General features: G+C 41.6%; 1 protein-coding gene and 1 long non-coding RNA gene across 3 annotated transcripts in view; both read right to left on the bottom strand.

The window, feature by feature from the left end:
- ece1 (endothelin converting enzyme 1) overlaps nucleotides 1-2,967 on the bottom strand; it is an 83,188-nt gene extending 80,221 nt beyond the window's left edge. The window contains exon 1 of the mRNA XM_061886329.1: nucleotides 2,606-2,967. Within this exon, the coding sequence (XP_061742313.1) occupies nucleotides 2,606-2,734 (129 nt within the window). The 5' untranslated portion in view covers nucleotides 2,735-2,967. The remainder of the gene's footprint in view (nucleotides 1-2,605) is intronic.
- A 5,376-nt stretch (nucleotides 2,968-8,343) lies between these two features.
- The window catches only part of LOC133542321 (uncharacterized), a 32,110-nt gene continuing 12,949 nt past the window's right edge, over nucleotides 8,344-27,504 (bottom strand). Inside the window, exons 2-3 of one of the 2 annotated variants that reach the window (XR_009804123.1) lie at nucleotides 9,159-9,418; nucleotides 8,344-9,061 (exon numbers count right to left, since the gene is read on the bottom strand). This is a non-coding gene — a long non-coding RNA (uncharacterized LOC133542321). Of the gene's footprint in view, nucleotides 9,419-27,504 lie in introns of both variants that reach the window. The other variant, XR_009804121.1, reaches the window with a different exon arrangement.

Here is a 27,504-nt window from a genome sequence, read left to right on the forward strand (position 1 = left end):
ATATAGAATGTGAGATATAACAGGATAATGCATACATTTATCATTTGTTTTCAAAACGCTTACAAAAAAGTGGGACTCCAAAAATGTACTGTAGGACCCCATTTTTATCACTTGATGGGGTCCCTGGGACCCCATTTGGAAAATTCCTAGCGCCACCACTGATGGTGTGTGCAAAACAGTAGCAGGCGGCTGTGTCCTCCGGGTCGGTTCTAATACTAATAAAGTATTAATTAACGGTCCGGATCTGGTCCTCGGACCTTGACTTTGACACCCCTGTACTGGTTGAATGCCTACAAGTGTTTCCCCCTTTTTAAAGCTTTGAACTGGAAGTACAAATGCAGTTTCCTCTTCTAAATATCCATAGTGTTTCAACTCATTGAGTTCATCACTCCAAGCATGCTTGTTAAGTTAAAAAGTTAAAGTACTAGTGATTGTCACACACATACTAGATGTGGCGAAATTATTCTCTGCATTTGACCCATCACCCTTGATCACCCCCTGGAAGTCCGGGGAGCAGTGGGCTGCAGCAGCGCCGCGCCCGGGAATCATTTATGGTGATTTAGCCCCCAATTCCAACCTTTAATGCTGAGTGCCAAGCAGGGAGGTAATGGGTCCCGTTTTTTAACTTTGGTATGACTCGGTCGGGATTTGAACTCACGACCTACCAATCTCAGGGCAGACACTCTAACCACTAGGCCACTGAGTAGGTAAATTGTGAATCTTACAATATAACTAAAACAACTCTTACCTATTTGACTTTCTTACTTCTTACTTATTTTTTATTCTTACTTAATAGTAACTTACAAGGGCATTGTTTAAGTTACACTAATTCACCAAAACATCATTGTGGATCATCGGTACTTTAACTTGAACTTGAGTCTGTTTAGCTGACTGGAGAAGTAGCTCCCGCACTATGACGATGACTTCTGTTTTGTTGGATCAGCCGTTTGAAAACAATTAAGGTATGTAAATAACATTTACAGAATATTTCTGTGTATATAACATTTCACAACATATATATCTGTGGCTTATAGTCCTGTGAGGATAATATATGGAAAATATTTATCTTCTAAAATTTAGTGGGTGTGGCTTATATACTAGTGCACTCTATAGTACGTAAAATAGGGTAATTCCACCTAACTTGTACAAAACAGTGGTTGAATGATACTATTTCTGATTGTGGGGTGGTAGGAGTAGTTCCACCATGACACAATATATGTTGTTTAACACATGTTGAGTTTCAGGCTACTGTTTGAAGTATGTGAGATATTGGGAGTAGAAGAACTGGACTCTATCAGGGTGTGGCTACGCTTCCATCCTGACTCAAAAGACAGCAGGAGTAAACCAATTCAAGTGAAAGAAACATAATTTGATTAACGTGGACACACACAAGTTGAAAAACTTATTGGGGTTTTACCATTTAGTGGTCAATTGTACAGAATATGTACTGTACTGTGCAATCTACTACTACACGTTTCAATCAATCAATCAATTGTTAGTGCCTTCTTTTGGGAGGACTCTGTCACTGTGGTGGGGGACTACTGTCTTTCCATCATGACAAAGTAAATTCATTGAACAACAATGGGGGAACAATTATTAGTTTGTTTGTTCTTTAGATACCAGGTTCCTTCCTGGTTCATGAAGAATGACTGGATTGTAGTCTCCACACACTGAGACGTTTCTTCAAGACAAGTCTGCACCAAGATGAAGTTGTTTCTTGCTTGACATGTGCCAGCCCTCTATGAGATTGGCAATATCATGAGAATAATATGCTATTGGCCTGTTGAATGAAGGATGTTGTTGAAGAGAAGGTGAGTGAAATAACTGACTATGTCATGCACAGTCATGAACATTTTAGGGTTTTACACCAGAAGGGAACTCTTTTCCACTCATTTCACCAAACCTTTTTTGCTTCCTCCCTCATTACATTATAGTACTTGTCCAGTTGTGGTTATATCTTTATAGTACTTGCCCAGCTGCAGTTATATCAATATAGTACTTGTCCAGTTGCAGTTATATCATTATAGTACTTGTCCAGCTGCAGTTATATCATTGCATGGCAGCTCCCTCCATCAGTGTGTGAATGTGTGTGTGAATGGGTAAATGTGGAAGTAGTGTCAAAGCGCTTTGAGTACCTTGAAGGTAGAAAAGCGCTATACAAGTACAACCCATTACATTATAGTACTTGACCAGCTGCTGTTATATCATTATAGTACTTGTCCAGCTGCAGTTGTATCATTATATTTTCAGGTAAATCAATCAACTTTCAACCACAAGTTAACTTGAAACATGTGTTTACCAGCTGGCCTACGAAAGACGTTGGCAATAACAATAATGATTTGATACTTACATCAGAGGTGGTCTCACTCTTATAATCAACCTTATGAACAACTGATGCTTGCAGAGAGGAGCAGAGTGAAATGTGGGACCATTAGATTCAGTCTATGACATCACCCTGCAGCTGTTTATGACCTCAAAAACATTTGGTATGGTATGGTATGGTATGCCCTTGAAGTCTCATTCACCACAAAACTGTCCAATATTAGCCAAACAAGCATGCTTAATGACACCTCTCAAACATCCAATATGAAAAAGGTCTTCTTACCTGCATGGGTGTTGATTGGTAAACGTCGTCCCCGCTGGACTCCACCAGGTCCTCCTCATCCAACGTGGCTCTCTTGTATGTTGACATCTGAAATGGGAAATGCCCAAAAGTCTGTCTGAATGCCTCCATGCTGTTGGCTCGGGGATTGCGGTTTCTCCCTGATGCCCATCGGCTTAGCTGAGAATGATGGTCAGCGGGCCTGCTTTCAAATGACCCACCATCATAGATGTGACATGCCACACGTCACAAGACTAATAAAGGAAGAAAAATAACACCTCCTCCAAGTCCTTGAGAGTTCTCTCTCTTTGGCTGCTTGCTTGTTCCGTCCGGCATGTGGGAAGACGGAACCGGAAAAACAGGAAGCTGTGAACATTCCCCAAAACATTTGGACTGACAAGAAGCCACACCTCTTCTCTTTTCTGTGGACATAAAACTCTCAGAAGGTGGAGCCTGCCAAGTGTATTCCCCGTCCACTACCTGCTTGTGCCTGTCGCCGTGGTAACCGATACCTGATAGGCTTGACAGTGGAGCCTCTTCTCTCATCGTTAGCCAGTTAGGACGCTTCCCTTTCTTTCTAGCTCAGGCCAACCCGACAAACTGTAAAAACGACACCGTTTTGGCGGCCACATTTCCAGAAAGTGAAGGACCCAGGGGCCGGACTTCTCCCTTAACCAGTAGTCTTATTTTGTATATTCCCGAGAATCCGCGTCGTCTATAGAAGACATTTGACTTAGGTCTATTTATTTGGTCCTAGCTACAGGAGCTCTGCTGTCTTTAAAGACCTTATGCAAACAAGCTGGTCGAAGATCATCTCAATGAGATCACTCTGTTGTTTTTAAGAATCTGCGGAAAAAAAATGTTTTGAACTGAACTTGTGTTACAGCAGTCGAAAAGCCCAAATGATGAAAAAGAGAGAAACTTAAATGGAACCTTGGCGAACACTACTAGTATAACTAAAGAAGTTGAACAAACAACTACTGACTTAATCTGAAATAAAGAAGTTACAACAACACTTTAGTTCCATAAATCACAACACAAAAAACTGTAATTGCCAAAAAGAACAGGACCTGAAGGGGTTCCTTGAGGAACAGCGCAGTCATGTACACCACCAACAGTGTTCAATGTTTGCAAGCTAGTGGCCTAGTGGTTGGAGTGACCGCCCTGAGATGGGTTCGGTTGCGAGTTCAAACCCCGGCCGAGTCATACCAAAGACTAAAAAAGGGAGCCATTACCTCCTTGCTTGACACTTAGCATCAAGGGTTGCAATTGGGGGTTAAATCACCAAAAATGATACCACTGCTGCTGCTCACTGCTCCCCTCAAATCCCAGGGGGTGAACAAGGGGATGGGTAAAATGCAGAGGACATATTTGTTCAGGGATGAATAGTCTCTCCTATTGCTATTTTACTATTTTTTCAGCTAAAGTTAGATTAATCATTAGTAATGTAGCAGCATAGTTTTGAATGGCAGGGTCCCTGCTATCACATGTTGATAAAAATATAACATTTACATAATAAAAATCAACTACACGCTTCCCAAATGCTGTAATAAATTAAGCATGATGAGTTGACTTGAAACTGTTTAATGTAGAAGAAAGAAAAGTTTTGTCATTTTATTTAATCTGAGCAACAACTTGAGGCAGTTTAATGTTGATTAACGTGGGCAGAATTATTATAGTATTCCAAATGTTAAAAGGATATAGCCATTGTTTACAAATTTTGAAAATAAATCAACAAAAAATGTACATTTTGTTGTTTTCTTACTGTACCAAAAATGAACCGAACCGTGACCTCTAAACCAAGGTACGTATATCCATCCATCCATTTTCTACCGTTTGTCCCTTTTGGGGTCGCTGGAGCCTATCTCAGCTGCATTCGGGCGGAAGGTGGCTTACACCCTGGACAAGTTGCCACCACATCGACAGGGCCAACACAGATAGACAGACAACATTCACCCTCATATTCACACACTAGGGCCAATTTTAGTGTTGCCAATCAACCTAACCCCAGGTGTATGTTTTTGGAGGTGTGTGGAAGCCAGTGTACCCGGAGAGAACCCACGCAGTCACGGGGAGAACATGCAATCTCCACACAGAAAGACCCTTTTGGGGTCGCGGGGTGTATATATATATATATATATATATATATATATATATATATACATATATATATATATACACACACATATATATATATATATATATATATATATTTATATATATTTATATATATATATATATATATATATATATATATATATACATATATACTCTTTTTCAGCGCCTTAGCCAACACGGGATCATTGTGCCAATTCGGGGGTGTCTGTAATCGATTTTCTCGGACATCGTGTCACGGAGTGCGGGGCAGTTCTCCTCCCAGCGAAGCTTGCTGCCATCGCAAACTTCCCCCGCCCACTCACGGTAAAAGCTCTTCAGGAGTTCCTTGGCATGGTAAATTTTTACCATCGTTTCATTCCCCGGGTAGCTTACCTCATGCGGCCGCTGTATGATGTTCTTAAAGGAGCTGCTCCCAAGCACGTGGTGGACTGGTCTGACATGCGGCACAGTGCTTTTATGGGGGTCAAGTCTGCTCTCGCTAACGCTACACTGCTGGCACACCCATTACCCGATGCTCCTGTTGCAATCACCACGGACGCATCAGACTATGCTGTAGGTGCAGTGCATGAGCAGTGGGTGGGTGGCACTTGGCAACCTTTGGCTTTCTTTAGTAGGCAGTTGAGCCCCTGCAAGCTAAAATATAGCACATTTGACCGTGAGCTCCTCGGCCTCTATCTGGCCATACGCCATTTCCGTTCGTTGCTTGAAGGCCGGCCTTTAACAGCTTTTGTGGACCACAAACCCCTCACTTTCGCTATGGACAAGACGGCTGAACCGTGGTCGGCTCGGCAACAGAGGCCCCTCTCCTACGTCTCAGAGTTCACGACGGACATCCGACACCTTGCCGGTAAGAGCAATGTCGTTGCTGACTGCCTTTCCCCAGCCGTCGCTGGCGCTGTCCATGTGGGGTTCGATTTTGCTCAAATGGCAGTTGACCAGGCCGACGACCCTGACATCAAAGCACTAAAGGCTGCAGCCACAGGGTTACGATTGTCTGAGGTCCCATTTAAGGACACAGGGGTTACGCTCCTTTGTGACGTCGCTACCAGTCGGCCACGCCCCCTTGTGCCCGCCAGTTAGAGGCGGCGCGTGTTCGACTCCATCCACGGCCTTTCTCACCCTGGGGGGAAACCTTCCCAGCGGCTAGTAGCTGAAAAGTTTGTCTGGCGTGGACTAAAAAAAGACGTTAGGGACTGGGTTTCCACCTGTGTGGCATGCCAGCGCTCAAAAGTGCACTGCCACACGCGGGCTCCACTGGCATGACGGCACCTTGGTCCGCTGGTGAGCAGCGAGCTGCTCTCCTTGATGCCGCCAAGGGTTTTGCCCCCATCCCTACTTCTCAACACGGCCTTACGCCGTCTCATGTTCCCACTTCTTTAAGGATACCAGCATTTGTTTTTGTCCGCTTCGACGCCCACCGCGCCCGTCCGCTTTACCTAGGCCCCATGATAAGTTTTTGCATCCTTCTAAGCAGTCCCACGGTACCTTAGACTGTGCAGATCCCCTACCGGTTCCCCCTGCTGACTCCCCGGCGTTAGTACCAGTCCGGTGCACCCGGTCTGATCGGCCCGTTCGTGCCCCTGTCCGTTGACCGTTTATTTTTCTTTGTGATGGCGAATTCTGGGGGGACGTGTGTAGCGGTTGATTTATGGACATAATTCACCACACCTGTTACTTGACTTTGTTATTATTATTCACTGTACTGTTCGATTAAGCACATGATAATGTTGTTCTGTTGCGCATACATGTATGCAGTTAAGAGCGGGTAATTTGGCGCGGCCCCTTTACGTGGCCGTAAGGAGATTCTCCCAAAGGTGGGGATTTGTTGTTACCGCCATTTTTGAGTGTGTAAGAGTCATTCTCGTTTTGTTCTGTGTGAATAAAGGACGCACGCATTTTTGTCTGTCAACGATAATTAAAGTTGTCTTGCTTTCTCGCTACAAGCACAACAATACGTTCTTTTAGCTGCTGGCATTACACTACAGGCTCTACCCACTCTCTTGTCTCTCCTGCTCACAGACAGCAAGCGCACCGTCTTACATACGTCACATACTGTAACGTCATACGTCACATACATATACGCCCTCGCGAAGCAGAGAGGTAGCAGCATGTGTAACGTTAGCTGTGATGCTAGCGGTAATACGAGAGAAAGAAGGGCCAATCTGGTAACAAATGAAGGAAGAATTAATTCCAAAGAAAAACAGCAGGGTGTCCATCATCTGGCGGTGGTTTGGCTTCAAGTGGGAATATGCCGAACAGACAACCGTAATTTGTCAAGTGTGGAGCAAAAGAGTTGCTACAAAAAGTAGCATTACTGCTAATGTGTGGCATCATTTGAAAAGTCACCTGCTAGAGAATGAAGAGTGTTTGAAACTCTGCATGTCAACATGTCCATTTGGTGCCACACGCCCATTGAAGTGCACTTTAATTTAGTGTTGTTTTAATAAGTCATCTTAGTGATATCATGCACAAAAGTGCACTAATAGCTTGTTTTAAAATGTCTCTGACAATCTTGCACTTTCGGTTTTGAAATGACATGGATGTTTGTGCCACTGCTTAATAAATGTTTAATAAATACAGTATTTGTCAATTGACTTAGTTGTGATTTCCTTCTCTGCATGAAAGTTTAAAATGAGAATATATTAATGCAGTATGAACAAGAATGTTTTGATGTGGACACATAATCCTCAAACTGCTGTGATTATATGCGTCAAGTGTTCATTCAAGGCTAAGGCAAAATATCGAGATGTATATCGTGTATCACGATATGGCCTAAAAATATCGAGTTATTAAAAAAAGGCAGGGTATAAACATCACTAATAACAAAAAGGGGATGGACAGAGTCAACCGGGCAAATGTTCTGACTTGAGAGGAAGTATTTCAGCAGGGGTGCCCAATCTATGGCTTGCGGCTCATATATATATACATATATATACATATATGTCTTGATTGGATTATCCAGAGAATAGTGCTCGATACCGTGGTAGAGCGCAATATGTAGGTGTGGGAAAAATCACAAGACTACTAAAAAAAAATAAAAATAAAAATCTCCTGATGATTGAGGGAACCCCTCATGAAACAGTTCTGTAGAGATGAAGTAGTCTTGTGATTTTTCCCACACCTACATATATATACATATATACATATATATATATATATATATATATACAGTATATATATATATATATATATATACACATATATACATATATATATATACACATATATACATATATATATATATACACATATATATATATATATATATATATATATATATATATATATATAAACCTTGCGATTGCATGCAAAGTAACTCTATATATATATATAGCGTTACTTTGCATGCAATCGCAAGGTTTAGACACCCCTGATTTAGAACCTTCCAGAGGCGGGTCAGCGCCTATGTGAAAGGGCAGTGGATGTCCGACAAGCATGTTGGTATGTTGTCTCACCTCTCACTATCAGACTGCCAAACAACCATTATCTGACGACAGTTGGGGAACTACCTGAGTTCACTGGGTACTGTATAGGGTGGTACGCATACCGATATTTTGGTACCGGTACCAAAATGTATTTCCACACTTTTCGATACTTTTCTAAATAAAGGGGACCACAAAAAACTTCATTATCGGCTTTATTTGAACAAAAAATCTTAGGGTACATTTAACATATGTTTCTTACTGCAATTTAGCTCTTGAATAAAATGTTGAACATACTAGACCAGTGGTTCTCAAATGGGGGTACATGTACCCTTGGGGGTACTTTAAGGCATGCCAAGGGGTACGTGAGATTTTTCAAAAATATTCTAAAAATAGCAACAATTCAAAAATCCTTTATAAATATATTTATTGAATAATACTTCAACAAAATATGAATGTAAGTTCATAAACTGTGAAAAGAAATGCAACAATGCAATATTCAGTGTTGACAGCTAGATTTTTTTGTGGACATGTTCCATAAATATTGATGTTAAATAATTATTTTTTTGTGAAGAAATGTTTAAAATTAAGTTAATGAATCCAGATGGATCTTTATTACAATCCCCAAAGAGGGCACTTTAAGTTGATAATTACTTCTATGTGTAGACATCTTTATTTAAAATTGAATCACTTGTTTATTTTTCAACAAGTTTTAAGTTATTTTTATATCTTTTTTTTGTAGTTGTGTCATCGGATTTGCGGCCTCATGTTTTGGACACTCGGGTGAAGAGAGGGGCGGAGCTTTCTACCGATCACCACCTGGTGGTGAGTTGGCTGCGATGGTGAGGGAGGATGCCAGATTGACCCGGCAGGCCCAAACGCATTCTGAGGGTTTGCTGGGAACACCTGCCAGTGTCTCCTGTCAGAGAGAGTTTCAATTACTACCTCCCGAAGAACTTTGAACATGTCACGAGGGAGGCGCTGGACACTGAGTCAGAGTGGACAATGTTCCGCACCTCTATTGTCGAGGCGGCCGATTGGAGCTGTGCCTGGTTGGTGCCTGTCGTGGCGGTAATCCTAGTACCCGCTGGTGTCCGTCAAGCTGAAGAAAGAGTGCTATTGGGCACTTTTGGCTCATGGGACTCCGGGGGCAGCAGGCAGGTACCGAAGGGCCGGGCGGTGTGCGGCTTCAGCGGTAGCGGTGGCAAAAACTCGGGCGTGGGAGGAGTTCGGAGCCATGGAAAACGACTTCCGATTATGGACCACCATCCGCCGCCTCAGGAAAAGAAAGCAGTGCAGTGTCAACACCGTGTATGGTGGGTATGGTGTTCTGCTAACCTCGACTGCGGAGGTCATGGATCGGTGGAGGGAATACTTCGAAGACCTCCTTAATCCTACCAGCACGTCTTCCTATGTGGAAACAGTGCTTGGGGAATCTGTGGTGGGCTCTCCTATTTCTGGGGCTGAAGTTGCCGAGGTAGTTAAAAAGTTCCTCGGTGGCAAGGCCCAGGGGGTGAATGAGATCCGCCCAGAGTTCCTTAAGGCTCTGGATGCTGTGGGGCTGTATTAGTTAACAAGACTTTCCAACATCGCATGGACATCGTAGCGGTACCTCTGGATTGGCAAACCAGGGTGGTGGGTCCTCTCTTTAAGAAGGGGAACCGGAGGGTGTGTTCCAACTATCGTGGAATCACAGTCATCAGCCTTCCCGGTAAGGTCTATTGAGGTGTACTGGAGAGGAGGCTATGCCGAATAGTCGAACCTCGGATTCAGGAGGTACAGTGCGGTTTTCGTCCTGGTCATGGGACTGTGGACCCGCTCTATACTGTCGGCAGGGTCCTTAAGGGTGCTTGGGAGTTTGCCCAACCAGTCTACATGTGCCTTGTAGACTTGGAGAAGGCATTCGACCGTGTACCCCGGGAAGTCCTGTGGGGAGTGTTTAAAGAGTATGGGGTAACGGACTGTCTTATTGTGGCGGTCCGCTCCCTGTATAATCAGTGTCAGAGCTTGGTCCGCATTGCCGGCAGTAAGTCCGACCCGTTTCCAGTGAGGGCGGGACTCCGCCAAGGCTGCCCTTTGTCACCGATTCTGTTTTTAACTTTTATGGACAGAATTTCTAGGCGCAGTCAGGGCGTTGAGGGTATCTGGCTTGGTGGCTGGTGGATCAAGTCTCTGCTATTTGCAGATGATGTGGTCCTGATGGCTTCATTTGGCCAAGATCTTCAGCTCTCACTGGATCGGTTCGCAGCCGAGTGTGAAGCGACTGGGATGAGAATCAGCACCTCCAAGTCCGAGTCCATGGTTCTCGCCCGGAAAAGGGTGGAGTGCCATCTCCGAGTTGGGGAGGAGATCTTGCCCCAACTGGAGGAGTTTATATAACTCTGAGTCTTGTTCACGAGGGAGGGAAGAGTGGATCATGACAACGACAGGCGGATCGGTGCGGCGTTTTCAGTAATGCGGACGATCTATCGATCCGTTGCGGTGAAGAAGGAGCTGAGCCAGAAGGCAAGGCTCTCAATTTCCCATCCTCACCTCTATGGTCATGAGCTTTGGATCGTGAGCAAAAGGACAAGATCACCGGTACAACCAGTCGAAATGAGTTTCCTCCGCCGGGTGGCGGAGCTCTCCCTTAGAGATAGGGTGAGAAGCTCTGTCATCCGGGAGGAGCTCAAAGTAAATGCGCTGCTCCACCGCATCAAGAGGAGCCAGATGAGGTGATTCGGGCATCTGGTCAGGATGCCACACGAATGCCTCCCTAGGGAGGTGTTTCAGGCACGTCCGACCACAGCCACGGGGAAGACCCAGGACACATTGGAAAGACTATCTCTCCCGGCTGGCCTGGGAACGCCTCGGGATCCCCCGGGAGGAGCTGGACGAAGTGGCTGAGGAGAGGGAAGTCTGGGCTTCCCTGCTTAGGCTGCTGTCCCTGCGACCCAACCTCGGATAAGCGGAAGAAAATGGATGGATGGATGGGTGGATGGAAACTGTAAAAAAATTATTATTAGTCTACAAACCCCGTTTCCATATGAGTTGGGAAATTGTGTTAGATGTAAATATAAACGGAATACAATGATTTGCAAATCCTTTTCAACTCATATTCAGTTGAATGCACTACAAAGACAATATATTTGATGTTCAAACTCATAAACTTTCTTTTTTTTTGCAAATAATAATTAACTTAGAATTTAATGGCTGCAACACGTGCCAGAGTAGTTAGGAAAGGGCATGTTCAACACTGTGTTACATCACCTTTTCTTTTAACAACACTCAATAAACGTTTGGGAACTGAGGAAACTAATTGTTGAAGCTTTGAAAGTGGAATTCTTTACCATTCTTGCTTGATGTACAGCTTAAGTTGATCAACAGTCCGGGGTCTCCGCTGTCGTATTGTACGTTTCATAATGCGCCACACATTTTCGATGGGAGACAGGTCTGGACTGCAGGAGGGCCAGGAAAGTACCCACACTCTTCACCTACTCAGTGGCCTAGTACCGAATCAGTTGCCTAGTGGTTAGAGTGTTCGCCCTGAGATCGGTAGGTTGTGAGTTCAAACCCCAGCCATACCAAAAACTATAAAAATGGGACCCATTGCATTGGGGGTTAAATCACCATAAATGATTTCCGGGCGCGGCACCGCTGCTGCCCACTGCTCCCCACTGCTCCTCCCAGGGGGTGATCAAGGGGATGGGTCAAATGCAGAGGACAAATTTCACCACACCTAGTGTGTGTGTGACAATCATTGGTACTTTAACTATAACTAACTTTTTTTACAAAGCCACGCTGTTGTAACACATGCTGAATGTGGCTTGGCATTGTCTTGCTGAAATAAGCAGGGGCGTCCATGAAAAAGACGGTGCTTCGATGGCAGCATATGTTGTTCCAAAACCTGTATGTACCTTTCAGCCTTAATGGTTCCTTCACAGATGTGTAAGTTACCCATGCCTTGGGCACTAATGCACCCCCATACCATCACAGATGCTGGCTTTTGAACTTTGCGTCGATAACAGTCTGGATGGTTCGCTTCCCCTTTGGTCCGGATGACACGATGTCAAATATTTCCAACAACAATTTGAAATGTGGACATGTCAGACCACAGAACACTTTTCCACTTTGCATCAGTCCATCTTAGTTGATCTCGGGCCCAGAAAAGCCGGCGGCTTTTCTGGATGTTGTTGATGAATGGCTTTCGCTTTGCAAAGAAGAGCTTTAACTTGCACTTACAGATGTAGCGGCAAACTGTATTTAGTGACAGTGGTTTTCTGAAGTGTTCCTGAGCCCATGTGGTGATATCCTCTAGAGATTGATGTCCGTTTTTGATACAGTGCCGTCCGAGGGATCGAAGGTCACGGTCATTCAATGTTGGTTTCCGGCCATGCCGCTTACGTGGAGGGATTTCTCCAGATTCTCTGAACCTTTTGATGATATTATGGACCGTAGATGTTGAAATCCCTAAATTTCTTGCATTTGCACATTGAGAAAAATTGTTCTTAAACTGTTTGACTATTTGCTCACGCAGTTGTGGACAAAGGGGTGTACCATCCTTTCTTGTGAAAGTCTAATCATTTTTTGAGAAGCTGTTTTTATACCCAATCATGGCACCCACCTGTTCCAAATTAGCCTGCACACCTGTGGGATGTTCCTAATAAGTGTTTGATGAGTATTCCTCAACCTTATCAGTATTTATTGCCACCTTTCCCAACTTCTTTGTCACGTGTTGCTGGCATCAAATTCTAAAGTTAATGATTATTTGCACAAAAAAAACAGTTCATCAGTTTGAACATCAAATATGTTGTCTTTGTAGCATATTCTACTGAATATGGGTTGAAAAGGATTTGCAAATCATTGTATTCCGTTTATATTTACATCTAACACAATTTCCCAACTCATATGGAAACAGGGTTTGTACTTTTTAATCTACTGTTAATATCTGCTTATTTTCTCTTTTAACATGTTCTATCTACACTTCTGTTAAAATGTAATAATCACTTATTCTTCTCTTCTTTGATACTGTACATTAGTTTTGCATGATACCACACATTAGGGTATCGATCCGATGCCAAGTAGTTACAGGATCACACATTGGTCATATTCAAAGTCCTCATGTGTCCAGGTACATATTTACTGACTTTATAAACATAATATGAATTTAAAAAAAAAAAGGAAAAAAGATTTAGTGATGACAAAAAATATCGATGTAATCATACCAGCATCGACTAAATAAGCTTGTGGAGGGCGTGGCCTGCGCACCTACAGCGAAGTGGGGTGTGGCAGGACCAGCTTCGAGATTGGCGACAGGTGAGTGGATGACACAGCTGAAAGTGTTTGTTTAATCACCTGTCGCTCTCTTAAAGGCAGCAGTCGGGAAGGAGAGGTGGTTGAATGGTGGCGCATGAGCATGAGCGAGAAAGACGGGCAAAGACACTTGCTGAAAAGCACAACAAAAGAAAAACTTTATTGCAAAATAAAACAGTGTTGTAACCCGGAACTGAACTGTCATGTCAGTGCTTGGAGGTCCAAGGAACCCTGTGGAGGAAAACCTCCACAACGCTCTTGTACTTGGTACAAGATCCACCCATGGCATTTGTTCACATTCAGGGGTGCTAGCTTGCTGTTAGCGGTGAGCTATTGTATCTTCCTACGGTGTGTAGTGAAGCATCTTTAGTTATTCCTCGTCCTGCAGTGATAATCGTACTTGGAAGAAACTTACTTTATTTTTTGCCATGGAGGGGAGGATTAGTGATTTAGATGTAGCTAAAACACTGGGGATTGATGTTAGCCATATCTTAAAGTACCTCTTCATGAGTGTGTTTCAGCGTTATAGCTTCACCTTTATCTTTACTTTTTACACCAAAATGCGTCCACTCTCCCTCTTCTGTCTACACACTGTGTCTGCTTGTAAGTACTGTGTGTGTGCGCCGCTCAACATGCTCCTCTGCTTGTAACACCAGCAATGACACTATGTGACGATGTGCCGTCATGCCAGGTAAAAAAAAAAAGAGGGAACTGGTACTTTTCAAAATGAGTATAGTACCGTGTTTGATTCATTAGTACTGTGATCAGAGGTGTGAACTCGAGTCACATGACTTGGACTCGAGTCAGACTCGAGTCATGAATTTGATGACTTTAGACTCGACTTGACAAAATGTAAAAAGACTTGCGACTCGACTTAGACTTCAACATCAATGACTTGTGACTTGACTTGAACTTGAGCCTTTTGACTTGACATGACTTGCTACTTTCCCCAAAACCCAACGATTAAAAAGTTATTCAGGAGTGCTCCGTATCTGTCTGTGTCTGTCAGCGTGTGTGCGATGACAGTGTGTGCGCTACCTGTCAGAACAACAGCCAATCAAATTACAACCACGTTATTTTCGTCACACAGCATTCAGCCAATCAAATTGCAGGAAAACCAACGAAAAAGCTCTCAAACAACACGCCAGTGAAGAAAAGCTATGCCAAAAATTGTTTTGTTCGGGTATAAAAACTATGACTTGGTCAACAAAAAACGAATTGCCGTGTGCAAAGCCTGCGGTTTGTTCGAAGATTACAGACAGAGACAGAACAACTTCCAACTTCATTCGACATTTGAAGTTGTACAAAGAAGGGTAAGTTTTGAATGTAAGCTAACGTTTATTGGCCGAGTAACATAACTTTTATTTGCTGTGTAGTTAAATCAGTGAGGCTGTAAACTCACTGCTAACGTTATAACCATAGACATCTTATAAGTAGACGCAGCATCGAGCGCTAATGCCTATTGCCGCTGACGTGACGCGGGGCCGCCATCTTGGAGTGGTGATCCGCTCCACTCAGGGCAATTCATTTGGCAGGAGCAATGAACTGTCAGCACATTTAATTCATTTTACCTCACTGAATACCACTGATATTCACACGCTTTTTTGTAATACTGGTAACTATGATAAAGGACACATTTTTTGGCGTGTTCATAGTTTGCTTAAAAATAATAGAATATTCTTATATGCTATAAATAACCAGACGTCCAAGATCAAAACTGGAAATAATAATCCGAAAGAAGGGGAAAAAACGGTCAGCTATTTCTAAGTTGAAGAAACAATATGATTAGGTTATATGTACATGCATATATCCTACATAAACAATGTATGAATACATTAGATATCTATATAGCTTATAGACTGTATTTCTGTTGCTGCAACAGCAGAGAGTTTATTCTGTCTTGACACTTTGTATTAATATTTTCTATTACATTCTTCCCTTAAATGATCATGTTTACAGTGATTGTTTTAAATGTATTTTTCATGTATGTTGCTTTGGATAAAAGTGTCTGCCAACTTAAACATAAACGTATATAAACACCTGAAAGTCTTTACATCAGCTAAAACCACCAATCTGTTTCACTGGATTCAGAATAACAGCAAAGTCTCTTACCCAACAAAGTTAGTATTTGAATATTGTTACTAGAAGACTTATTCCTGATTACAGTTATACTGTTAAGAAAGTATTGTCTTATACTTTGCCTAAAATTAGAATGCATCATAATCAGTGGCGGCTGGTTAATTTTCCATAGGGCCGTGAATTCTAAAAAGTACAACTCTGTTCCTTGTTATTTTCATGTATTTGTTATGTTTTTCATGTGTACGCACACATAAACACACATACAGTATGAGATGAGATCAATGAGATACGGTAAGAACAGGATAGAAACTGCTGTGGAACTAGTTCCAATGCTATATGCCATGGAAATACAATGTTAACACCTTTGTGCAAATAAGTACAGTTGCACTTGTTTTTTCAAATGTGTTGATTCTGTAAAGGAATGAGTTAAATGTTTAAAATAACTGGTTAATAGTACTATTATGAAGAGCAATGTCAGCACATTTTTTTTTATTATACTGTAAATACATACAGCGTTTTAAAAGCATACACAATCTGTGTAAATGTATTTGTCTGTGGTTAAATGGACTTGAAATGACTCGAAACTCAAAATGCAGGACTTGGGACTTGACTTGAGACTTGCCTGTCTTGACTTGGGACTTGACTCGGGACTTGCCTGTCTTGACTTGGGACTTGACTCGAGACTCTAGGTCAAAGACTTGAGACTTACTTGTGACTTGCAAAACAATGACTTGGTCCCACCTCTGACTGTGATACTATACTACTAGCGGTATGATGTACAACCCCAGTGCAGTATAAAAGCTGTAGGCCAATACATGAGCTGTTGACACACTGATTGGGCTACTTTGCAGGATGTGACTGTGAAAGGGACTAAACTGTGAGGTTGTTTGCATCTTCAGAGTCCCAATGAGCCAAAGTCCATGACTACACTTGATGACGCCATACCATTTACCGATAGGCTAACAAACAACCAACGATCCAGACGTATCCAATGTCTGATTAAAATATATGCACCCTACTAATGTTTAAAGTCCAATTGTGGGCTGAAACGAAGGCTCTCACATTGTTCTCTTAGCACCATCTCATCTGGATTCCATCTTCCAGCAGCTCGTCAAGCCAGGAAGCCAATATGTTTACTTGACCCAGACAGCTCACTGTAAAGCAGAAAGGCTGTAGCCTTGATTTGTTGTCCTACCCTCTGGTTTTGTACAAACACAAGGCAGCGGTGGACTCCAACCATCTACGACATTCCAGGACATCAAATTTTTTCTCCCTAGAATGGTTCTCTTACTCTCCATTTCATTTGTCATTTGTATGTTTATTATTGTTTTCTGCATGAAAATAAAACTATAAGCTGGGTAGTGTTGTCCTGATACCAATAGCAATGGTACCAGTACCTAAATGTATTTCAATACTTTTATGGATAAAGGGGACCACCAAAAATTTAATTATCGGCTTTATTTTAACAAAAAATCTTAGGGTACATTAAACATATGTTTCTCATGGCAATTAAGTCCTTAGAGAAAAAGTTGAACATACTAGACAACTTGTCTTTTAGTAGTAAGTAAACAAACAAAGACTCCTAATTAGTCTGCTGACGTATGCAGTAACATATTGTGTCATTTATCCACATATTATTTTGTACACATTATTAAGGACAAGTGGTAGAAAATGAATTATTAATCTACTTGTTCATTTACTGTTAATATCTGCTTATTTTCACTTTTAAAATGTTCTATCTATACTTTTGTAAAATGTATGATCACTTATTCTTCTCTTCTTTGGTACTTTACATTAGTTTTGGATGATACCACACATTTAGGTATCAATCCGATACCAAGTAGCTACAGGATCATACAGTGGTCATATTCAAAGTCCTCATGTGTCCCATGACACATTAACTGACTTTATAAACATAATATATATATTTTTTTAAATAAAAAAAAGATTTTGTGATGATAAAAAATATCGATGTAATCATACTAGTATTGACTAGATACGCTCTTTACTTCGTATCATTACAGTGGATGTCAGGTGTAGATCTAGATGGCATTTGTTCACATTGAGGAGCGCTAGCTTGCTGTTAGCGGTGAGCTATTGTATCCTCCTACGGTGTGTAGTGAAGCATGTTAAGCTATTCCTCGTCCTCCAGTGATAATGGTATTGTAAGAAGCTTACTTTATTTGTCGCCATGGAGACCAGGATTAGTGATTTAGAAGTAGCTAAAACCCTGTGGGTGGATGTTAGCTGCTAGCTAGCTAGCCATGTCTTAAAGGCCTACTGAAACCCACTACTACCGACCACGCAGTCTGATAGTTTATATATTAATGATGAAATCTTAACATTGCAACACATGCCATTACGGCCAGTTTAGTTTACTAAATTACAATTTTAAAAGCGGTAGGAAATGGATGGATGGATGGAATTTCCCGCTGAGTTTCTTGTTGAAAACGTCGCGGAATGATAAACGTCGCGGAATGATGACGCGTGTGATGACGCGTGTTTGTGACGTCACCGGTTGTAGCGGACATATTAGCCCAGAACCACTTACAGCTAAAATTTGTCTCTTTTCATCACATAATTACACAGTAATTTGGACATTTGTCTTGCTGAATCTTTTGCAATTTGTTCAATTAATAATGGAGAATATAAAGAATAATGCTGTTGGTGGAAAGCGGTGGATTGCAGCTGCCTTTAGCACCGAAACACAGCCGGTGTTTCTTTGTTGTGAAGCTTTAACACAGAGCGGTCAAGCGAACATGGTTCTGTACGTCAACCAGCAAGGTTTTGGATGGGAAAATTGTGATAGTAAGTCAACTCTTACCGGAGATTTCAGTGGATTACGCAACTTCCTCCTGCAGCTGTCAAAAAGGCAGCTGTGATCTTGGCTCCTCCATTGGCTTGTCTGAGAGACACTGGTATTCACCGCAGCCGTCCGACTTTAAGGTATGGCTTTACAATCTCACTAAAACACTATTAAAACAATAAGCAGATAAGGGATCTTCCAGAATTATCCTAGTAAACGTGTCTAATTACATCTGAAACGCTCACACTGCCGCCGCCTGGAGCCGTCGCCTTTTTTTTTTTTTTTTTAGTGCTTCACTCTAACTTTCCTCATCCACAAATCTTTAACCTCGCTCAAATTAATAGGGAAATCGTCGCTTTCTCGGTCCTAATAGATCTTGCTGCTGGAGGCTATGAATATAAACAATGTGAGGATGTGAGGAGCGCAACAACCAGTGACGTCACGCGCACATCGTCTGCTACTTCCGGTAAAGGCAAGGCTTTTTTATTAGCGACCAAAAGTTGCGAACATTACCGTCGATGTTCTCTACTAAATCCTTTTAGCAAAAATATGGCAATATCGCAAAATGATCAAGTATAACACATAGAATGGACCTGCTATCCCCTTTTAAATAAGAAAATCTAATTTCAGTAGGCCTTTAAAGCAGCTCTTCCTGAGGGTGTTTCAAGTTTATAACTTCACCTATATCTTTACTTTTTACACCAAAATGCATCCGTTCTCAATTTTTTGTCTACACACTGTGTCTGCTTGTACAAACCCCGTTTCCATATGAGTTGGGAAATTGTGTTGGATGTAAATATAAACAGAATACAATGATTTGCAAATTATTTTCAACCCATATTCAGTTGAATATGCTACAAAGACAACATATTTGATGTTCAAACTGATAAACTTTTTTTTATTGCAAATAATCATTAACTTTAGAATTTGATGCCAGCAACACGTGACAAAGAAGTTGGGAGAGGTGGCATTAAATACTGGTAAAGTTGAGGAATGCTCATCAAACACTTACTTGGAACATCCCACAGGTGTGCAAGCTAATTGGGAACAGGCGGGTGCCATGAGTGGGTATAAAAACAGCTTCCCAAAAAAGCTCAGTCTTTTACAAGAAAGGATGGGGCGAGGTACACCCTTTTGTCCACAACTGTGTGAGCAAATAGTTCAATTCCAAGATATTTAGGGATTTTAACATCTACGGTCCATAATATCATCAAATGGTTCAGAGAATCTGGAAAAATCACTCCACGTAAGCGGCATGGCCGGAAACCAACATTGAATGACCGTGACCCTCGATCCCTCAGACGGCACAGTATCAAAAACCGACATCAATCTCTAAAGGATATCACCACATGGGCTCAGGAACATTTTCAGAAAACCACTGTCACTAAATACAGTTTGTCGCTACATCTGTAAGTGCAAGTTAAAGGCCTACTAAAACCCACTACTACCGACCATTGCAACACTTGCCAATACGGCCTTTTTAGTTTACTAAATTGTAATTTTAAATTTCCCGGGAGTTTCTTGTTGAAAACGTCGCAGAATGATGACGTGTACGCGTGACGTCACGGACTGTAAGGAAATATTAGCGGTGCGAAAACACACAGCTAAAAGTCGTCTGCTTCAACCGCATAATTGCACAGTATTTTGTACATCAGTGTTGCTGAATCTTTTGCAATTTGTTCACTTAATAATGGAAAAGTCAAAGTAGAAAGATGGAGTTGGGAAGCTTTAGCCTTTAGCCACACAAACACACGGTGATTCCATGTTTAAAATTTCCGGAGGTGAAGCTTTCCTATGGATCAGAGCGGTCAAGCGAACATGGATCCTGACCAAATGTCAACCAGCAGTTTTCGGTGAGAAAATTGTGGTAAAAAGTCGCCACTTACCGGAGATCAGCTGAGCTTGTGCCGTCCATACAGTTGCCGTCGACTTCCATCAGACACTGGCTTCAAGACACCCGTGGACACACCCTTCAGACTATCAGGTACTATTAAACTCACTAAAACACTAGCAACACAATAGAAAGATAAGGAATTTCCCAGAATTATCCTAGTAAATGTGTCTAAAAACATCTGAATCCGTCCAAATGCAATCGCGTTTTTTTTTAACTTGATTTTTTTTCTTTTTCTGGTCCGTCGCTATCAATATTCTAAAAACACAAATCTTTCATCCTTGCTCAAATTAATGGGGAAATTGTCGTTTTCTCGGCCCGAATAGCTTTTTTTGTTGGAGGCTCCCATTAAAACAATGTGAGGATGTGAGGAGCCCTCAACGGGTGACATCATTGTCTGCGACTACCGGTAAAGGCAGGGCTTTTCTAATAGCGACCAAAAGTTGCGAACTTTATCGTCGACGTTCTCTACTAAATCCTTTCAGCAAAAATATGGCAATATCGCAAAATGATCAAGTGTGAAACATAGAATGGACCTGCTATCCCCGTTTAAATAAGGAACATCTCATTTCAGTAGGTCTTTAAAGCTCTACTATGCAAAGCGAAAGCCATTCATCAACAACATCCAGAAACACCGCCGGCTTCTCTGGGCCCTAGGTCATCTAAGATGGACTGATGCAAAATGGAAAAGTGTTATGTGGTCTGACGAGTACACATTTCAAATTTTTGGGGGAAATATTCGACATTGTGTCATCCGGACCAAAGGGGAAGCGAACCATTCAGACTGTTGTTGACGCAAAGTTCAAAAGCCAGCATCTGTGATGGTATGGGGGTACATTAGTGCCCAAGGCATGGGTAACTTACACATCTGTGAATACACCATTAATTATGAAAGGTACATACAGGTTTTGGAACAACATATGCTGCCATCTAAGCGCCATCTTTTTCATGGACGCTCCTGCTTATTTCAGCAATACAATGCCAAGCCACATTCAGCATGTGTTACAACAGCGTGACTTCATAAAACAAGAGTGCGGGTACTTTCTTGGCCTGCCTGCAGTCCAGACCTGTCTCCCATCGAAAATGTGTGGCGCATTATGAAGCGTAAAATATGTCAGCAAGAACAAGAATGGGGAATAATTCCACTTTCAAAGCTTCAACAATTAGTTTCCTCAGTTCCCAAACATTTATTGAGTGTTGTTAAAAGAATAGGTGATGTAACACAGTGGTGAACATACCCTTTCCGAACTACTTTGGCACATTTTGCAGCCATGAAATTCAAAGTTAATTATTATTTGCAAAGAAAAATAAAGTTTACGAGTTTGAACATCAAATATCTTGTCTTTGTGGTGCATTCAATTGAATATGGGGTGAAAAGGATTTGCAAATCATTGTATTCCGTTTATATTTACATCTAAAACAATTTCCCTACTCATATGGAAACGGGGTTTGTAAGTACTCTGTGTGTGCGCGCTGCCCAACATGCGCCTCTGCTCGTAAAACCAGCAATGTCACCACGTGACAACGAGGGTGGGTTAGGTTTTTTAGAGGTGCTATAGTACGGAATATGATTCATTAGTATCGCAGTATACCGGTATACCACATGGACCTAAAACATTCTGTGTGTATGGAGTAGATATTTAAATTTCCTTTATTTCTTTTTGTGGAAAAATTGCTTTAGTTTACGCAAGATTTCGGTTTTGTCTGAACTGACTACTAAGGAAAACCGCTGTAAAATAAATTGTTTCTACAAACACAAACCCCATATTAAAACATTTTGTGAAGTTGAATTAAAAAAAAAAACTAGCAGATTGCTGAAAGATATTGTGTTCGCTATATGCCCAGTGTTTGTGAACATCCTTTGAGAAAAAAGAGCAACATTTCTATCTGCCATGCAAACTGTTAAACATTTTTTGAAAATCAAGACTACATTTTCTTGCTATTGGGTTCATTTCCAAACAATAGTTTACCTTTAAATGTATTCTCAGCTACCAACCTCCTTAGGCTCATTGACCAACATCAGTATAATTGAGAATGTCCAATTCTATAACATGCATGGCAACTCTATCCAGTAGCAACGCCGCTAAAGTAATATACATGCAGTGTTGAAAATACACCTTCTGGTTGGCTACTAATAAATGTTCTAGAACACAGGTGTCAAATTCAGGGCCCGGGGGCCAGATGTGGCCCGCTCTTCATTTTATTTGGCCCTGGAAAACCTGGAAAAAATATGTATCAATAAAGTGCTGTAACTTTTCTTACTAAATGTATCTTGATTTCTATTTTGGCAGAAAAAAATGTATTAACTTGAATATTGTCTAATTATGCAAAAATGTATTATCAAACATTCAAACCATTTTTAAAAATAAAAATAAATACTAATAATAGTTATTTCAAAGCAAGTTATGCACCAAATTGAGCGGTGTAAAAGTAGCAATAGATTTCATGGTCAATTCTCTAAATGGTAAAAAACTGTACTTTTTTTTACTGTAATAAACTGTGGTGCCTTTTTGATATTTACAGTTATACGCCAAAATATCCACAGTTGTTGATTTGCTGTAAAAAACAAAGAAACAAACTGGCAGCTCAGGTGCCAAAATTTTACTGTAAAATTGCAGGGTTTTTTTATTCACAGTAAAAAAACAAAAGTACATTTTACAGTAAAATTCTGGCAAAAGAGCATTTTTTTTTTAACCATAAAAACAGCAGTACTCTTTTTTCATTTAAATGATAAATGGGTTGTACTTGTATAGCGCTTTTCTACCTTCAAGGTACTCAAAGCGCTTTGACACTACTTCCACATTTACCCATTCACACACACATTCACACACTGATGGAGGGAGCTGCCATGCAAGGCGCCAACCAGCACCCATCAGGAGCAAGGGTGAAGTGTCTTGCTCAGGACACAACGGACGTGACGAGGTTGGTTCTAGGTGGGATTTGAACCAGTGACCCTCGGGTTGCGCACGGCCACTCTCCCACTGCGCGACTACTCCTTCCACATTGTTTAACCCACTTCAACCATCCAAACATTCCTCTTAAAAAAACAAAAAACTAAGTTGTTTTACGAACTGGAAAAATTCCTGGTTTTCCCTAAGTTCCTTGACACCATTTCTCAATTTAAAATGTTACTACTTCAACATTTCTCAATTGATTTGAAACCTTCCACCACCAACAATTTCAATTCATTCAGACCATTTAAGTTTTTATACCATTTCCCCAAAAAGTCACGCTTTTCCCGAAATTCCAAAATTTTTTTTAAATTTCCATTGAAATCAATAACACATTCTTCAAAATTCCACAACTCCCACATTTTTCATCTGATTCCGACTGTTTCGACTTCAAAATATTCAGCCTGTTTAGGAATTGTGTGCTCTACTTCAACAATTCTAAAAACCTTCCAGGATTCCAGTTCAATTTCAGCATTCACATGCAATTTCTTCAGGAATTGCCTCATCTATGTGAGGCTTGTGTGGCATTGTAATGCCGGATTGGTTCTTCCAGGCATGCTTCGAAGCAATGAACAAAACAAGGTAAGTTATAAATGGATTTATTAAATAATAAAAAGGCTAGGAACAAAAACACTGGTGTAAAGAGAAGGCAAACAAAAGACGCTAGCGTGAAAGCTAGGATAAAACACTAGGAAACTAAAACTTGGCTCGAGAGCACAAACGAGAAAACAAATCATCAGTATGAAAACTGGAACAAACAAGTGGCATAGCGTGAGAGTTAGCGAGAAAATACATACAGTAGAAGGATGAGAGTCGTCACGGTTGCACATAGGCAAATTAGGATCTGAGAATGAATAACGAAAAGGGGCGAGTTTAAATAAGGGAGGTGATTAGAAGAAAACAGGTGTGCGTAGATAACAAGGAGCAGGTGAACTAATGAGCTACCATGGTGACAGACTAAACAGGAAATAAAGATGTCAGGGTCACCACTTTGTCAACAAATGCCTGAGCTAATTGTTTAAGAACAACATTTCTCAATCAGATATTGCAGGTAATTTAGGGGTTTCACCATCTATGCTCCGTAATATCATCAAAAGGTTCAGAGAAAATGGAGATATCACTGCACGTAAGCTATCATATTACGAACTTTTGATCCCTGTATCAAAAAGCGACATCAGTGTGTAAAGGATCCTGCATCAAAAAGCAACATCAGTGCGTAAAGGATATCACCACATGGGCTCAGGAACACTTCTGTCAGTAACTACAGTTGGTCGCTTCATTTGTAAGTGCAAGTTAAAACTCTAATATGCAAAGCCAAAGCCATTTATCAACAACACCCAGAAACGCTTCGCTGGGCCCGAGCGTAAAAGTGTAAAAGTGTTCTGTGGTCTGACGACTCCATTTCAAATTGTCTTTGGAAACAGTGGACGTCGTGTTCTCCGGAACAAAGAGAAAAAGAACCATCCGGATTGTTCTAGGCACAAAGTTCAAAAGCCAGCATGTGTGATGGTATGGGGGTGTATTAGTGCCCAAGGCATGGGTAACGTACACATCTGTGAAGGCACCATTAATGCAGAAAGGTACATACAGCTTTTGGAGCAACATATGTTGCCATCCAAGCAACGTTATGATGGACGCCCCTGTTTATTTCAGCAAGACAATGCCAAGCCACGTGTTACAACAGAGTGCGGGTACTAGACTGGCCTGCCTGTAGTCCAGGCCTGTCTCCCATTGAAAATGTGCGGTGCAATATGAAGGCTAAAATATGAGAAGGGAGACTGTTGAACAACTTAAAGGCCTACTGAAATGAGATTTTCTTATTTAAATGGGGATAGCAGGTCCCTTCTATGTGTCATACTTGATCATTTCGCGATATTGCTATATTTTTGCTGAAAGGATTTAGTAAAGAAAATCAACGATAAAGTTCGCAACTTTTGGTCGCTCTTAAAAAAGCCCTGACTTTCCCGGAAGTAGTGCGCGTGACGTCACAGATTGTCGGACTCCTCACATCCACCCATTGATTACAATCATGACGCCAGCAGCGCGAGCGATTCTGACCGAGAAAGCGACAATTTCCCCATTAATTGGAGTGAGGATGAAAGATTCGTGTTTGAGGATATTGATAGCGACGGACTAGAAAAAAAATAAAAGAAAATAAAGCGACAGCTCCAGGCGACGGCAGTGTGAGCGTTTCAGATGTAATTAAACACATGTACTAGGATAATTCTGGAATATCCCTTATCTGCTTATTGTTTCAATAGTGTTTTAGTGAGATTTTAAAGATTGTAGAGTAAAGATTGTAAAGACATACCTCGAGGTCGGAAGGCTGCGTTGAACACACTGTGTCTCAGAGAGAAGCCGAGGAGCCAAGCTCACAGCTGCTGCAGAACGACGAATAATCCACGGATGTCTTTGGTAAGATAAATATCACAATTTCCCCATCCAAAAACATGCTGGTTGACGTAGAGAAAACATGTTCGCTTGACCGCTGTGCTTTCACTACAAACAAAGCTGGAATCCACCGCTTTCCACCAACAGCATTGTTCTTTATAGTCTCCATTATTAAATGAACAAATTGCAAAAGATTCAGCAACACAGATGTCCAAAATACTGTATAATTATGCGGTTAAAGCAAACGACTTTTAGCTCTGTGTGTGCGCAACGCTAATATTTCCTCACAGTCCGTGACATAACGCGTATACGTCATCATTCCGCGACGTTTTCAACAAGAAACTCCCGGGAAATTTAAAATTGCAATTTGGTAAATTAAAAAGGCCGTAATGGCATGTGTTGCAATGTTAATATTTCATCATTGATGTATAAACTATCAGACTGCGTGGTCGGTAGTAGTGGGTTTCAGTAGGCCTTTAAGCTGTACATCAAGCAAAAATGGGAAATAATTCCACTTCAAAAATCTATCTCCTCAGTTCCCAAACTTTTACTGAGTGTTGTTAAAATGAAAGGCCATGTAACACACTGGTAAAAATGCCCCTGTGCCAACATTTTGCAATGTGTTATTGCCATTAAATTCTAAGTTCATGATCATCCATCTATCCTTCCATTTTCTACCGCTTAACCCCTTTGGGGTGGCGGAGCCTATCTCAGCTACAATCGAGTGGAAGGCGGGTACACCCTGGGCAAGTCGCCACCTCATCGCAGGGCCAACACAGATAGATAGACAACATTCACACTGACATTCACACATGAGCCCCCCCACCCCCCCAACCCCCTCTGTCAGATTTATTGTATTGCTTTTGGTTGTCATTTTTATTAAACTGCAAAATTATATTTTATTCTTTGTTTTATTTAAATAGGATGTTTAAAGTGTTTCATTTTAATTACATTGATAAAGCACACAAGAAATACAAGTTTATTGCATTATCATGACGTGTTATCACTACATCAGTGGTTTATTCGGTCTAAATTGGGATAAAATAGGATAGGACTTTATTGACATTGCACAAGTACAACAAAACTATGTTTTCAACACAAAGCTGTTCAAGATTAGACAAACAAACTGTGTACAGGGTTACAGAACAGGAACGCTGATGGGTCAGCTAAGGCGCCCCGTAAAAGATGGGAAAAAGGTAAAACGCTGGGGAAGAAGATGAGTAAAGAAATACAATCTAGACTGGGCTCCTAAGGGAGCCTAGTCTGGAGTGGGAAAAAACCTCCATGCTATGCACACATAAACATGTTACATATAATCACGATAACTCACAACAGCCAGCTCCTCTTGTAGCAGCTTCAAGGCTATTCGAGGGAGTCAAATCGTTGATTAGGATTTTTGTATTTCCGCGAGCGGACATTACAATGGCTTGTCTGTTCTATTTGTCCATGCTGGCTCTCATATCCAATTTTTCCCTTTCAACCAGTTTTTCCATGATGTGATCCTAAATATAATGGCAATAATAATGTTTATTGGCAATAATTCGTAGGTCAATTATCGTCAAGCAGAATGGGTTGGGGAGGAGACCCTGCCCCAAGTGGAGGAGTTCAAGTACCTAGGAGTCTTGTTCACGAGTGAGGGAAGAGTGGATCGTGAGATCGACAGGCGGATCCGTGCGGCGTCTTCAGTAATGCGGACGTTGTACCGATCCGTTGTGGTGAAGAAGGAGCTGAACCGGAAGGCAAAGCTCTCAATTTATCGGTCGATCTACGTTCCCATCCTCACCTATGGTCATGAGCTTTGGGTCATGACCAAAAGGATAAGATCACGGGTACAAGCGGCCGAAATGAGTTTCCTCCGCCGTGTGGCGGGGCTCTCCCTTAGAGATAGGGTGAGAAGCTCTGCCATCCGGGAGGAACTCAAAGTAAAGCCGCTGCTCCTTCACATCGAGAGG

This window comes from Nerophis ophidion, linkage group LG02 (assembly GCF_033978795.1).
Source record: "Nerophis ophidion isolate RoL-2023_Sa linkage group LG02, RoL_Noph_v1.0, whole genome shotgun sequence".
Lineage (NCBI taxonomy): Eukaryota > Metazoa > Chordata > Actinopteri > Syngnathiformes > Syngnathidae > Nerophis > Nerophis ophidion.